This window comes from Myotis lucifugus, unplaced genomic scaffold (assembly GCF_000147115.1).
Source record: "Myotis lucifugus unplaced genomic scaffold, Myoluc2.0 scaffold_349, whole genome shotgun sequence".
Taxonomy (NCBI): domain Eukaryota; kingdom Metazoa; phylum Chordata; class Mammalia; order Chiroptera; family Vespertilionidae; genus Myotis; species Myotis lucifugus.
This window is the reverse complement of record NW_005871397.1, coordinates 921,670-937,333: the sequence shown is the minus strand read 5'-3', so window position 1 is coordinate 937,333 and position 15,664 is coordinate 921,670. Positions and strand designations below refer to the sequence as shown.

The following is a 15,664-nucleotide window of genomic DNA, read 5'->3' as shown; positions in this document are numbered from 1 at the left end:
GGCATATTATTTTGTTTCTGAACATTTGGGGATTTTTCCAGAGATCTTTAAGTTATTCATTTTTAATGTGTGGTTAGAGAACATACTTTGTATGGCTCGAATCCCATTAAATGCATTGACATTTGTTTTGGGGCCAGGGTATCATCTACCTTCATGAATGTTCATGTGCACTTGCAAAGACTGTACGTACTGCTGTCGTTGGATGGGAGCGTTCTATAAATATTAATTAGGTCCAGGGTGGTTGATAGTATTATTTGTCTATGATAACCTTGCTGATGTCCTGCCTACTACTTGTAGCAATTATTGGGTGAGGAGTACTGAAGTCTCTGACTGTAACTAAGTGTAGATTTGTCAGTTTCTCTTTGCGCTCTGTCAATTTTTGCTTTGTATATGTTTAAGCTCTGTTATTCAGCACATACATGTTCAGAATTGTGATATCCTCTTAAATGGGCACCTTTATCATTTTGAAATAACCCTATTGTGAAAATTTTTTAAATGCATACAAACATAATTTATAGCTTTGCAAGTAGTTGGAGTCAGATAGCTTCCCATCCCCACCTCAGTTTTTGGCCGTGTGAATTAGGTTCATTTTATCAAAAAGAAAACAGACTAGTTAATAAAACCATGGCAGCTTGAGGCTGTTATCATTAGTACAAGTACTCTGATTTCTCTTCTTAGAAATGGTTTCCATTGCTACTTATCCATGCCATTTGTCATTTGTGCTTCCTCCTTGTTTGAAAATGTGGGGGGGTTTTTTGCCAGCTGTTTAACTTGGGTTAGGTTACAGTTTTTAACGTAATCCATCAAACGGAGCCAGTTGTACAAAGCGAGATGCTTGACAATGCCCCATTATTACTGAGTTGCCTAATTCTTCTTTTATGCCATGTTTCCTTCTGTGGTTTATTAGTTTGCTAGGGCAGCCCTAACAAAGTACACACACTAGGTGGCTTAACCAACAAAAAGGTATTGTCTCACAGGGACTCTGTTCCGTGCCCCTTGCCAAGCTTCTGGTGTTTACTGACAATCTGTGGCATTCCCTGGCTTCTAGAAGCCTCACCCCAATCTCTGCTTTCATGTTCACATGCTGTTCTCCTTATGTGCATGTCTGTGTCCAAATTTTCCTCACTTTAAGGACACCAGTCATGTTAGATTAGCTGCTACCCCCAATATGACCACAGTCTAACTCTAACCCATAACAACTGCCTCTGCACATAGAGCCACTTCTGCCTGGAACATTCTTCCTCACTAAATATCTCCCCCCCCCCGCCCCCCCTTCACCTGGCTGGACTCTCCTCATTCATTTGTTATGTGTATTGAGTGCTTTCTGCGTGTGGGGGCCTCGTGTATGCACAGGGGATACAGTGATCAAGGTAGGAAAGACTCATTGCTCCTATAGAGTCTAGTTCTGAGGAAAACACAATAAACTCATGTAAAATATGTAGTATGCAGATGGTGGAAAGTACTATGGAGAAATGGAAAACAGGGTAGAGAATCGCCAAGATGGTAAGGGAGTTGAAAGGTGGCCGTTGAACAGAAGCTAAAGGAATGAGGGAGTGAGACATGCTGTACTGGGGGGAAGAGCTTAGGCAGAAGGAACAAGTGCAGACGTCCTGAAGCCAGAGCACGCATGATGTGTTTGAGGAACAGCAGGAAGCTAGCTAGTGCGGCCGGATCCCACTGCCGGGGGCAGGAGAGGGAGATAAGGCCAGAGTGGTTACATGGGAAGCTGTTGCAGTATTTCAGGTAAGAGGTGTTGGATTCAGCTTAGGTGTACCTTGTGTAATTTTTCCCTAGGGGCCCCCTCTGACTGCTTCAAGACCACAGAGAGTTTCAGTTTCCTCTTACAGCATCTGGTAGACCACCTGTTCACTGGCCTGCGTTCTCTGCTTGTGCTCTCAGGGCAGGGACCAAGTTTATCTTATTTACTTAACATTTGGTCAGTTGGCACGTTATGGTACTGTACTTCCATGAGATCCTCAGTGAGGTATTAACCAATTCCAAACCTTACAGAAAGTTCTTGTAGTTTGAACCCATGTTTGTAACCATTTTCTTACTTTTTGCATTATTTTTTTTACCTAGGCTGTTAAAAATGAAGTGAATGTTCCCTGTTTGAAAAATTTTGTGGAGATGCTTTATCAGACTACTTTTGAACTGAGCTCCAGAAAGAAGCATTCATTGGTATTAAGAACCATTTCAAATATTTACATATTTAATTAGGGGGGGTCTTAGTAATTGTTTTATGAAGTCAGTGGAGATTTAAGAGAATTGTAAAAAGTGAAATTGTCATGTATCCAAAGTGTAAAATAAGACAAATTTTATATATTTTCTCCTCTTTTTAAAAATTTCTGTTCATGATTTTGCTAGCTCTGTATTTGATGGGTTAGTCAGACTTCATTCTGGGTTTTCACCTGGCTTGACAGGTGCTTTAAAGCATGTGTTACAATAAGGGAAAGGTTGAATGTACTCTTGTATTAAACTACAAATTCCTTTATTTTACATGATAATAAAATTGCATCTTTTGCATTCAAAGTTTCCCCCCCCACACACATAACCACCCATTTCATGTAACTTTGAGGGATTTCTCTGAATTTTCATGCAACTTGGGGAAAGTTTGGAGACTTGGACAAATCCTTGGCCACTTATGGTAGAGAGAGTGAACATGCATTCCAGGCACTGAACTGAGTGCTTTGCCTCCTTTGTCTTCCTTAAGCCTCACAACCTCGTAGGATGTGTGTGATTATTATTTTCCACTTTACATTTTAGGAAAGTGAGGCTTAGAGCTAGTGATGTATCCTCCCTGGTGTCAGACACCTGGCAAATGGAAAGCTGACACTTCAGTGCCAGTCTGTCCTCTGATCCCAGGGCCCATGCTCACAACCACTGTACCAATTGAAGGAGGAATGGCTCTAGGGAAATAATAGCATGCTCTAACTCAGGGAGTATATGATAGGTCAGAGAACAGTCCTTATAGAGAATTTGCCTTTTATTATTCTTTGTTACATGACTCTAGGAGATCATGTTTCTTACTATAAATGGGTAAACTGCATAAAGGAGTCTTTTGGTTTCCTTGTTTATGAGAATAAATGAAATATAATTTACAAGTCCAGTGCTTTGTCTTGTAAAGTGTTAACTCTCTCTTTTATCTGTCTTCTATAGGCTCTATATCCACTAATTACCTGCCTTTTATGTGTCAGTCAGAAACAGTTTTTTTTAAGTAACTGGCATATTTTCCTACAAAACTGTTTGTCGCACTTAAAGGTAAGACATAATCTCATTTCTGACCTGTAAATACTGACTGTAGTGTATTCACTTATGCATATACATTGACTAGCATGTAATAAACTTTCATTACTATTGGTACATATGAGTAATTAATAGTTTACCATATTCCATTTCTTATGCATACTTTATACCTTCTATAGGGAATCAGTCATGTATGAACATGAAGAAACTTTTGATTAAAATTTTGGTTTGTCTTACTGAGCGCCAAACTGTGCATTTTTAATGATTGATGTATTAATAGTATCTTCAACCTAGCAATATTTGTTAATAAAGTCCTTAGAACTGTAGAGTATTAATCTTATAAAACTTACTTTGTGTTTGAGAAAATTCAATAATGTTAATTCAAGCCTGAATAATATTTAAAAGCCTTGATAATAAAATATTACTAAAAGCACATTTCATATAAGTATGCCCAGCCAAATTAAAGTGTGGCACTGGATCCACATAGATGTAACAGCTCCTGAAATTATTCTGACTTGAATCAACACCATTTGGCACATCTGTGTCCGGTCTGTCTTAGTACTGAAAACAAAACTGTGAGATAGAAGGATCCTAATCTTGCCAGGGTGCTCTGCTAGCAAGCTCTAACAGGATCTCCTTGTCTTCTGCGGGTAGGAGTGCTGTTAATGACTGACACATCGGCGGGGGGGGGGAGATAATCCTCATCTGCATGTCACGGGAATGCTTGATTTGAAGACCGTTTTGATACACAGATTAATATTTGACGATTTGCTTACAGGATATATAAAAGGCAGATGTGAGATTTTATTGCCTGTCATCCCTCTAAGTTCAGGTTAAGACTGAAAACCTAATACTTTAAAGGCAATGACAAGGCGCAGAGAGATTAACTTACTTGTCTCTGGCCCCACAGCTCATTGTGGTCTTGTGAGAAATAGGACTGCCTCTCCTTTTCACACTTCAGGAATGATCCACTAGACAACATTATCCTAAATATCTTTTTTCTGATTTTATGTATCATTTTAAAAAATGTCTTGATTTTTTTTTTTTTTTGGTAAGATATACAGGAACTATAAGTCTTTGAAAAATATTTTTAACTTTTTCTCTTCCTGGATCTACATTGATTTTATTCATGTTTGAATGAGAAATAATATATTCTGCTTTGTTTATGAAAATTCCCACAGCCAAATCAAGCTGATTCAATGCTATGACATGTAACCAGAAAATAAGTTTTTATTTACTTAGTTATATTACGTACTGTGTTCTGTCCTTATTTTGATGATTTATATAGATAGAGGTACTTAAAGGAGATTGGTAATTTGCTGGGTAATGTGATTCTTAATACTTTTAGTAAAATATATTAAGATGTGCATTTAAGTGTTCTTGGAAGATTGCTTTGTTTCATGACAATTCATACTTTTCTGTTGCTTGTTGGAATTTTTTTATATATCTACATTTCCACCTAACATATTTGCAGTTCTTTCGCAGTACCCTTAACTTTTTATTTTTGTCTTAAGGCTTTCATTTAAAATGCTCCATTTTCTTTGAATCCTTACCTCCTGATAAATACTTCTGGCATATTGTCCATGTTCATGAATGGCTATGTCAATCTGCCAGGCTAAAGGAGATAAGAGCCATTTAGCATGAATATTTGGAGTATAGTTGTCTTGGCCATTAACCCTTAACTTACATTAAGGCTCTATTCAGCAGAAATTTTATGACTTGGTGCCTGTTTACCAGGTTTAGATTCTGGGGCTAAGCTGCATAGTCTAGGTAAGGAATTGAGCATTCAAGGGAAAACTACATTAATTACCTGTTGTGACAGGTATAATTTGTTTTTTATATGTAGGAAATACTGGCTCAAGGTAAAGGCCTTACCTAAGTTGATTTTGTTTTGAGATTCAAGTAACCTCTTAATTTTAAAAAAAAATGTCTATAACAGTTTTTCATTTATTAGATCTACTACTTCTTAAAATTGATTTTTACTAATATTTGCTATATGCTAGATTCTTTGAATACAGTATCTCATTTAATTCTTACTGTGACAGGCTGAAAGAAGAGAACTAAGTAACCCATGTTTAGGGAGCCAAAAAGTGATAGAGATAAGATTTGCATCTAGATACATTCAGTGCCATAACGTTTGCGCTTTCTGGTCTATCTTGTTACCTTTTAATGTACTATTAGGAATGATGCTGTAACAGATATTTTAAGAAAATATTTTGGCTATAATTTTAGGATATTTAAAAGACATCCAAAGTCATAAAAATAATATATTTTCAAGGCACTTTAAGATATTGCCCAATTTAAAAAAATTATTATACCAGTTTTTGAAGCTGGTGATCATAAAACATGGGTTTTAGTCCTATAGGTTCAGAAATAGCACGAGAGAACATCCTATTTATTTTCATTGAAAATGTTAAATCTGTTACTTTTGTTCCAAACAGAATTTGGTAGTTTCCAATACCCCTATCTTTATATCAACTGAGGTCATTCTGTGAAAAATGACTTTTAAGTTTCTAAAGAGCAATTAAGAGAGAAATAAGAGTGCATATCATGCAGAAATATTTTGAAGAATTTTTTTCTACAGTGTATGCTTAATTTCTTTTAAAAATTAAACTTTAACGTTTAAGTTCAATTGCAGTGCTTTGGAGAGGAAAAATTAGATTGTTAAAAATGTAAGTGTTTTCTCTCAGTTTGAGTATTGTAGATGTATCCCATGATGCCCAAAAAATTAGAGGATTTTTTTTTCTGAGTATTTCTGGCCACTGTCTTGGGAATTTCAAATTTCTTCTAAATAGAGGCCTTGGTGAGGAGCTGTCTTGTTTGGTGCTTATTTTCATCTAACATGCATGTGCTGCATCTCATGTTTATGTTTGCTGTCTCACGTTGCTTTATTTAGATGCCATCTAACAACAGTATCAGAAAGCAAATAGAAACACTCCAGGTGAGTTGTGTCAATGTAAGACGTTGCTTTATCTCCTTTAAGTGTGCTTTTTTTTTTCCCCTTTACCCATTATTGCATTGCATGTCTAATAATATTTATTCATGCCTGCTTCTTGTATGGTAGCAAAAGAGTAGCGCACAGCAGGAGCATTCTAGTTTTCGTATTAAAGGGGCCCCAAGAAAATGAACTTAAGATATTTGATAATGAATGTTGATTGTTAACCAGAATTCTGAATTTTAAGATAGTCTGTCTAAGTTACATTAGCTGTTATAAATGAAATTTTTTAAAGATTTGCAAATGAAGTTGAGACAGTAGCTTAGATCTTGAATATGATTTTATTGCAACACTTTTTAAACTTTTATTTGATTGGTTTGGGTTTTAAACCAGTTATTTGGGGGGGAGGTTCACAGTAGAGAAAAAGGAAAAAAAGAATAAAATAATTGCTGCCAAAGAGCATATTTGACTGACATACCAAATTTTATTACATATGAATACTATTGAATTTTTATTAATGTAATCTGACTATTCACATTAGACCAAAATTGTAATGAGGCAATTAAATATCTTTGTTTAAGACTCAGGTCAGTTTAGGGTGTTTTTATTATTTAGGCATGATCGCAGCATTGTAGTGGTCAAATAAATAATAATTGATTTTTATCACTTTTCATCTTGTGCTATTGTTCATTATAAAGTATTCTGCTTTGTTAACATAGTGGTCAATCTTGGAAAGTTTGAAAATCATGTATTTTTGTGGTTTTTTTGTTTTGTTTTGTTTTTTTATGCTAGATACTTCATAACTTAAAATAAGAAAATAAGATAAACCGAATACTTTATTAAGCATTTATATGAGATTAATTTTTATGTGGAATTGGGCTTAAATATTTTTAATGTACAATTTATATTTTAAAAATACAATTTAGTAATGTGAAAGTATTATTTGGAGTGTACATAAAACTAATTGAATTCATATTTTGATATTTGACATCTACGTTTTAAACAATATCAATATAATAGTAAAGAAAATACTGCCCAAATCTTGGTTATTATATTAGTAACATATACAGGGTGTCCCCAAAAATGTATGCACTCTTTGAATAATTATAAAGGCAGTGTTTATTAAAATACATTTCATTTTCAAAATGTAATAGAATGTTATAATTTCATTATTAATTATATCAAATATTCATATAGATAAATGTGGTAAAGTATATTTTCTAGTGGTTACATCTTTTGCATAGTTTTTAGTCATAAGTAGTTAGATGTCCATTTTTCTATATTTTAAAATATAAAATAGAATGGCCAATTACTTAGTATTTAAGAACTCCCTTTTGTCTGTTGCTATATATAAAATAATTGTTCAATAATAAGAAATTCCTCAAATAAAATTAAATAAATGCTAACTTATAGCAATAAATGCATCCTACAACCATGCATACAGTTTCTCCTAATAAAATTGATGACTAGCTGCATTTTCAATATTCACAATGAAATCTCATTACGTGACTGGTCATTGGAGAACTCTACTTTTTATAATAGCTGGTATGCAGAAAAGGTTTGTCGATCAAATTGTGATTGAAATGGAAGACTTTTCTGCTTCTAAAGAGTAATAATTTAAATAGTGTTCTGATTCTAAATAAATAATTGAAGGTATAGACCCTTGTTGAGCATTTATCATGTACCAGGCAGTGTTTCAAGTGCTTTTCACATAATTTCCTGAGTCTGTGAGGTAGGCACCATATTGCCTCGTTTTTAGAGCTGAGGAAATTGTGGCACCAAGTGAGGTAACAGCAGCCAAGGGTGGGGTTTGGCTGGTCACTCCTAACTTGAGAGACCATGCTCTTAACCCACTAGTCTATATATTTCCTCTTGTTAGGCTAATCACTCAGTAATATTTTGCATTATTTCATAAATGCAAATATCTGTAACAGCATTTGGTATTCTAGATTTTAACTGTATATGGGTTGCAGTGAATTATTGCCAAGATTAGTAATCCTTCTATCATTAGGCCAGTATTGTATGAACCATTTATAACCACGTAAGTTGATGTGTGTGTATAATTTTGAAATTCTTAGAAATATTATTATAATTCTAATATTGTATTGTTTTGTTTTAAGTGTATAAGGAATGGCTCTGATTTCCTTATTTATGGTTACTTTTGAGCTATCTGTACTTACCATACACCAAACATATACTTACCATATACAAACATATGCTTACATATTTAAACCTGTTTTAGATTGAACAAAAAAGAGAGGAGTGAGGGCTTTTAGTTGCTGACAGAGAATGTATCTGTTCTTAAATGATTGCAAGTACTTAAATAAACTTATTTTAATTCTCTTTTGTTCTAAACAGAATAAAGATCCTAAAATGTCTCGAGTTGCACTGGAATCTTTGTACAGATTGTTGTGGGTTTATGTCATTAGAATAAAATGTGAAAGCAACACTGTAACTCAAAGGTGAGTGCCTTTGTTTCCAAGTGTATTTTAAATAAAATATTGCTAAAACATATCACACTACGGGAATTTTAGTTAACATGACAAACACCTGCCGAAACCGGTTTGGCTCAGTGGATAGAGCGTCGGCCTGCGGACTGAAGGGTCCCGGGTTCGATTCCGGTCAAGGGCATGTACCTGGGTTGCGGGCACATCCCCAGTAGGAGATGTGCAGGAGGCAGCTGATCGATGTTTCTAACTCTCTATCTCTCTCCCTTCCTCTCTGTAAAAAATCAATAAAATATATTAAAAAAAAAAAAAAAAAACATGACAAACACCTTGTGGGGGGATATAAATTCTCCTGACATATTATGAAGAATAGGAAGAATAGTTTGCGACTGTTCTGTTAATTTCATCATCTCATTATGACTAATTTTTTCCCCCCTGTAGTCGTCTTATGAGCATAGTGTCAGCACTTTTCCCAAAAGGCTCACGTAGTGTGGTTCCTCGTGACACGCCTCTCAATATATTTGTGAAGATTATTCAGTTCATTGCTCAGGTGAGTATTTCACCTCCTAATACATGTGCCCATGTAAGTGACAAGAGTAACCTTTGCAGTAACTTGGAGTATGAAAATTTGTTACACATCTAAAAGCATGATAAAATATTTATTACTATTGAACAGTGGAAATAATAAATGTATGCTATAAATATAAAAGATGTTAATGATTTTTTTTTGGTGACAAAATAAGTTTGTCGTGGATGTACACACTTGGGGAAGGAAGGAGAGCCACAGGTGGAAGAAGCACTGAAGTTCGGGGGGTTCAAGAAGGTGTATGATCCCACCCTGGGTGCTTTTACTAATTACCTCTTGAGTAGCTCGAAAGGGTGTGTGTGGGTTTTTTTGTGTTTTTTTTTTCTTGAAAATTGTTTTCATAATTTGTGTTAATGTAGGTCCTTAGGTATAGATACTAGAATCCACTGTAGCTAGTTGAACCCAAAGGGATTTTTTAAGGAATATAAATAGTTCACAGAAACACTAATAGTCTGAATGATTAAGAGGAAACTACAGAATTGCTAACAAGGAGGCTGCTGCCTCCACCACAGTCAAAAAGTTGCCAAATTAGGAAATCACCACAGATGTTTTAGACCCACGCTGCTGCCATGATCCCACCAGTAAAGCGGGTTCCTTCCCCCGACCTCCTCCTCACCTTACCCAGTTCCCAAAGGCTCCCATGAGTGTACGTACCGCTTGGCAGGGTCTAAGCCACGTTCTAAGGCCCACTGTTACCAGGCGTCCTGGCAGATACCATTTTAGCTCTCCAGTCTCTGCCACACAGGAAGGTTTGTTCTTAGCGGATTGATCACATCGAAGGTTTTAATCACATCAGCCCTGCAGAAGCGTAGGTAGGCTTACCTCCTCAACGTAGCAAAACGTTTGATTCCAGAATGCTCATTGCATTCTCTTTGAACTAAAAATCTGACAATTTAGATGGTCCATAATGTAGTTATTTTGATAGTAAATAAATAAGGAATATTTATATAAAATGAGGACATTTCTATTTGCTAGAGCACAGAACTGATGGTAATTAAATAAGTATAAATCTGTCGATAAGGTAAATGAAAGCAAATTGTGCTTTAGCTCTAGTATTCAGAAAAAATTGCCATTAGGTTGTATCCCTTTCCTCCTCCTTTTCCCCGCCCCAGTACCCTTGGATTAATCGCTTCACACCAACACTCCACCAGAACTAAAAAACTCTCTCAAACATCAGTTAATCTTCCTGGTTAACTTTTTCCTTGGAGATTTCCTTCCTGGAGCCCTGTTCTTCCTGTCTCATCGGATCTCTCACTAGGCCAGCTGCATGGATAATGCGGGACACACTTTCATCTAAGTGATATTTCTTTCACTTAGATTTTGGATATGATTTTGGTGAATGAATACTTAAAACTTTACCCATTGGTTTGGGTATTAAATCATTTGATAAATATCTATAATTTTTTTTATTATTTAAAAAAATTTTTCAATTACAGTTGACATTCAGTATTACATTGGTTCCAGGTGTTACAGTCATTAAACTATAATTCATAAGTATTTTTCTGTATACAACTAGATTTATGAATTTCTTGTGGGCACAGATCTGTGTCATTGCCATTATATGTATAATTCTTAGCATTATACCTAACATATAGTTGTAGCAAGTTAGAAGGATTTATTCGTTGTGTGTGTTTTTTTCTAGGAACGTTTGGATTTTGCAATGAAAGAAATAATATTTGATCTTCTCAGTGTTGGAAAGTCTACTAAAACTTTCACCATTAATCCAGAGGTAAAATAAATAAATAAATAAATAAACTATAGAGTAATACATTATTCTCAACTTTTTATTTTTAGTGGTTTTTTCTTAGAACACAGTTTCTGGAATCAACGATTAGGCTCAAACCCATAGTTAGAAGTTCTACTTCTTACTACAGGTGTGATCTGGGACAAGTTGTATAACCTACCTTCAAATATAATTGAGTACAGTTAACAGAAATGCGGTATGTTCAGTTGAAAGGGAAATGTTAAATGTGTAAGAACAGAGATAATCAATAGTACAATTTCCCAAAAATGTTAGGATCAGACAGCATTCTAAAGCTAGAAAGACCAGTCCCCCCTCAACTCTAATGAGAGCAAAGGAGAGGAAGAAGAAGTGCAGATATAAGTGCACTGGTGTGTGTTGTAGTGAGAGTTTGAAGAAAGTTGGTTTTTTCTTTCTGTGAAGCAGGAGAGGAGAGGGAGAGGAGGAGGGGGAGGAGAGTTGAGGACAGATGGAAAAGGTTTGAAATAAGCTTTATAGCGAAAGAGGAGAGCCAGTTGACCTCTGAAGTGAGTGGGTGGTATCTGGAATTTGACATTAAAGCACACTTCAGTGCCTAGATTGCTTAAAAAATGTTGAGCAGAAAGCTTAGTTTTCCTGTACCCCAGTGTTATCCCATGAGAGATTTTTAACATGAACAAAATATTGGCTGAAAGTCTGCTTTACTTTTGAAAACTTTTTCTCCACAGAGAATGAACATAGGCCTCCGAGTCTTCCTGGTGATAGCGGACAGCTTGCAGCAGAAAGATGGAGAGCCACCAATGCCAACAACAGGAATTATTCTTCCTTCAGGAAACACTCTTCGTGTGAAGAAAATTTTTCTCAATAAAACCTTGACCGATGAAGAAGCAAAAGTCATAGGTTAGTGTTACCTCAAATAAATAAAACAGCTTGTTGATACAGTTTAATATGCTTTTGTAGAAGTTTAGATCGAATCTAAAACATATATATTTACCTATTATAGTTATTCCAGTACATGGAGTAATTAAAAAAAATGAATACTTTTTTTATATCTATAAGTTGTTAGGTTAAAAGTCTTCTGTTTAAAGCTTTATTTTCTTATGTGACGTTATTTACTGCATTTCATTCTTCCTTCAAATTTTAGTTCTGTGCATAATTTTTACATATACTAAAGCCAATCATCAGGGAGAAGAGTATATCACAGTCGAAATGCCTTCTTTTGCAACATTGATAAGCTAATGTCTTTTTTTTTTTTTAATTGAATTTGTTGGGGTGACACTGGTTAACAAAATTATACAGGTTTCAGGTGCACAATTCTACAACACATCATCTGTACACTGTACTGTGTGTTCACCACCCCAAGTCGAGTCTCCATTTATCCCCCTATACTCTCCTCCACCTCCCAAACCCTCCCTCCCCCTGGCAATCACCACACTGTTGTCTGTATCCGTGAGTTTTTTTATCTCTTTTTATTTCCTTTTTTGCTCAATCCCTTCACACACACCCCACCTCCCGACAGCTGTCAGTCTGCTCTGATTAAGAGACTTTTATTTTTACAGAAAAGGAATTGTAACTATTCCTTATTTAATTTCTAACATTTTATAACAGGGTTTTTCTCCTCCCCCACCAGGAATGTCAATTTACTATCCTCAAGTGAGAAAAGCATTAGATAGCATTCTCAGACATTTGGACAAAGAAGTTGGGAGGCCAATGTGTATGACTAGTGTGCAGATGTCTAATAAGGAGCCTGAAGATATGATTACGTACGTAGCAAATTAATTCTTTTCATTGCTATTTCAGTTTTTGTAAAGAGTATAGATGGTTGATTCGTGCTTACTTGTCTTGTTCCTTTCTCTCCCGGAGTTCTTCTGTATTGCCATCTGCTGTGGTTATTAATACAGCGGTTCCTTCCACATGCCAAGTTTTGTCCTTTAGTATAGATAGCAAAAGGTGTCCTGGATTCTCGGTCTAGTTTGTGGTCAGTGACAAAGCTCTACTCTCATTCTGTGAGTGATAGGTAAATCCTCGTTGCCCCAGATGTGTGCGGACTGATTGGTTTATTAAGTCAGACCAATGCTCTTATTTCCCGGGCCCTGATAAACAAAAAAGAAAACCTGAAAACCTCCTGGGAACCAGGGGTACAGAGAGGAAGAATGTATGAGTAGTTTTTTTGAAACCGTACTTCATCCCTGCCCACCCCACCCTAGCCTTGTCGCTGCTTGTCATCCCAGCATCTTTTTTCCTTATTAGAAATTTCCTTCTCAAGAGAATATAGTTTATGGCAATAACTTCCTTCATTGGCTAAGATATATCTACATATTCTGTATAAGGAACAGCATTTTTCAGATAGTAATATCTGCATTCCAGGTCTTAGATAACCAAATTGGAAGTTGGATCTCTCAATTTAATTCATATACAGTTATACACTAGCGTGTAATAATATCTCAGAATTTCTCTGATGTGAAGTTTTTCCTGCGTTATTTCATCACAACCACTCGATACGTTTGCCCTCCTCAAGCTCCTCTGGCTGCGTACGTCGAGCCCCCAATGATGGCAGCATCCCCCAGTCAGCCGTTCCTTCTGCGACTCCACCAGTGTTCGCTTCTGACAACAGTGCCTTTCCTTCCTTTGCTCCACTTTAATCTTTGTTGGCGAGTTTCCTCTTTTGAGTATTGATTTTTGTGAAATGCCACCTGAATCTATCACTGGAGACAAGTAAGCAGCACAACTACACGCTTTGCTGTCTGTGTGTGAACCAAATAACAGACGGGCAGTGACTAATCATGACAGAATTTGAAAAAAAGTGACATGATTTGTCACTGATTAAGATGCTCATCTGTTAAGTACGTCATGATCGGAGGACTGAAGAGTTAACAGGGAAACTTTTTTATGCAATTACTTACAGTTAACGTGTGGGAACTGAAGACTGAACCATGCTGGGACTGGTGGTATTTAACTAAATTGTGGTTCCCAAAGCTCATGCATATTGGAACCATGGAAAGAGACAACTGACTATATAAAAACTCTGAAAGTCAGTAGCAAATCCATTGCCACTATAACAAATATGGGCCTAAAATATTTAAATCATCCAAATTCCTTTATACATAAGAATTATTTTCTAGGCCAACTGAAGAGCTTATTTAGATAAGTTAACTAAAAGCCTCACCTTGAAATATAGACCAAAATAAAAACCAGTATATTAAGATGTTAGATATTTAAAATAAATAAAATCATTGAGTAACTAGAAGTAAATACAGTAGATTTAAATTGTATCAAGCCTCTGAAGGAACCAGATGAATTTCAAAAATGAACACATTTTATTACATAAAAATTTTAAGTGTGGCCCTAACCGGTTTGGCTCAGTGGATAGAGCATCAGCCTGTGGACTGAAGGGTCCCAGGTTCAATTCCAGTCAAGGGCATGTACCTTGGTTGCGGGCACATCCCCAGTAGGGGGTGTGCAAGAGGCAGCTTATCGATGTTTCTCTCTCATTGATGTTTCTAACTCTCTATCCCTCTCCCTTCCTTTCTGTAAAAAAAAAATCAATAAAAAATATATTTAAAAAAAAAATTTTAAGTGTGTGTGTGTGTGTGTGTGTGTGTGCGCGCTGAAGTAAAAAAGACAAGAACAAACCATAGCAACAGTGGTATATGAGAAAGTCTGTTTTCTAAGAATCTTGTTAGTAAAGTATATTAAATAAAAAATTTTTGTTAATTTTGTAGGCTCCCACATAACCAATGTCTGATTATTTAATATCAGTATTATTGTATGATAGTTATTTACTAAAGATTCAATATTAGTTAAATTATATTTAATTAAAATTTATTAATTTGAAATAATTGTATTAAAAACAGTGTAATGTATATTCATTATTTAAACCGAATCGTTCCTATGCTTATTTTACAATTACTGAAAAGCTTTTCTGTTTACTGTGTTTTTCCTAGAATTATCTCTGTATTCTTTTGTTCATTTATAAACTAATAATTATTTACTGAATGTATGTGTGCTCTTTTTTATATTAAACTTTCTGGGGTGGGCTCCTGTTTTCTGTAATTATTTTTCCAACTTTGCTTCCATTTCCCAGCATATGTAATATACTTAAGTCCTGTTGTGACATATTTTTCAGGGGGGAAAGAAAACCCAAAATTGATTTGTTTAGAACTTGTATTGCTGCTATTCCAAGATTGATTCCTGACGGTATGAGCAGAACTGACCTCATCGAACTGTTAGCAAGGTAAAGGAGAGTCACTGTTTGCTATGCTGACTTGTATCTCTTTTGATCCCTTTAAATCTCAAATCAGCCCTGTTACTATTATCACTAAAAGCTAATGATATAGACATTTAATCCTTTGTTTGATTTACTTTCTAAACTCCCACTTTGTCTTTCATGTTTTGTTAAACATGTTCTCCCCATTCGTGTTTAACTTTTAAAGTTCTTTTATATTCCCTTACAAAGCCCATTTTTCAACTCCCTCACTTTCTATCTGGCAGTATTTCCTGGGATTTATAAAACACGTTATCCCTTAACATGGGTGTTATGCGTGTATGATGATACGGATTAGGCAACTAATTTTTTGTTAACTCCTACCATCATTTCTTTGGCACCCAGGGTGGTGGCCAAGTCTCATTTTCACTTGTTTCTTCTATTGCATTGCCCACAGGGTTGAAGTTTTGTTTTCCCTTTGCTCTGTTAGCATGGCATAGATCTAAAAAATAAGCAAATAACGTGAACC

At 35.6% G+C, this 15,664-nt stretch overlaps 1 protein-coding gene across 10 annotated transcripts in view; it reads left to right on the top strand.

Annotated features, from left to right (window-relative positions):
• The window catches only part of FRYL (FRY like transcription coactivator), a 232,292-nt gene that overhangs the window by 130,500 nt on the left and 86,128 nt on the right, over positions 1-15,664 (top strand). For 7 of the 10 annotated variants that reach the window (XM_023764804.1, XM_023764802.1, XM_023764803.1 and 4 more), the window contains 9 exons: positions 2,080-2,178; positions 3,157-3,258; positions 6,140-6,184; positions 8,537-8,640; positions 9,067-9,175; positions 10,854-10,940; positions 11,660-11,831; positions 12,562-12,694; positions 15,058-15,165. In XM_023764804.1, coding sequence (XP_023620572.1) covers positions 2,080-2,178; positions 3,157-3,258; positions 6,140-6,184; positions 8,537-8,640; positions 9,067-9,175; positions 10,854-10,940; positions 11,660-11,831; positions 12,562-12,694; positions 15,058-15,165 — 959 coding nt within the window. The remainder of the gene's footprint in view (positions 1-2,079; positions 2,179-3,156; positions 3,259-6,139; positions 6,185-8,536; positions 8,641-9,066; positions 9,176-10,853; positions 10,941-11,659; positions 11,832-12,561; positions 12,695-15,057; positions 15,166-15,664) is intronic. The other 3 variants (XM_023764805.1, XM_023764809.1, XM_023764806.1) reach the window with 1 other exon arrangement.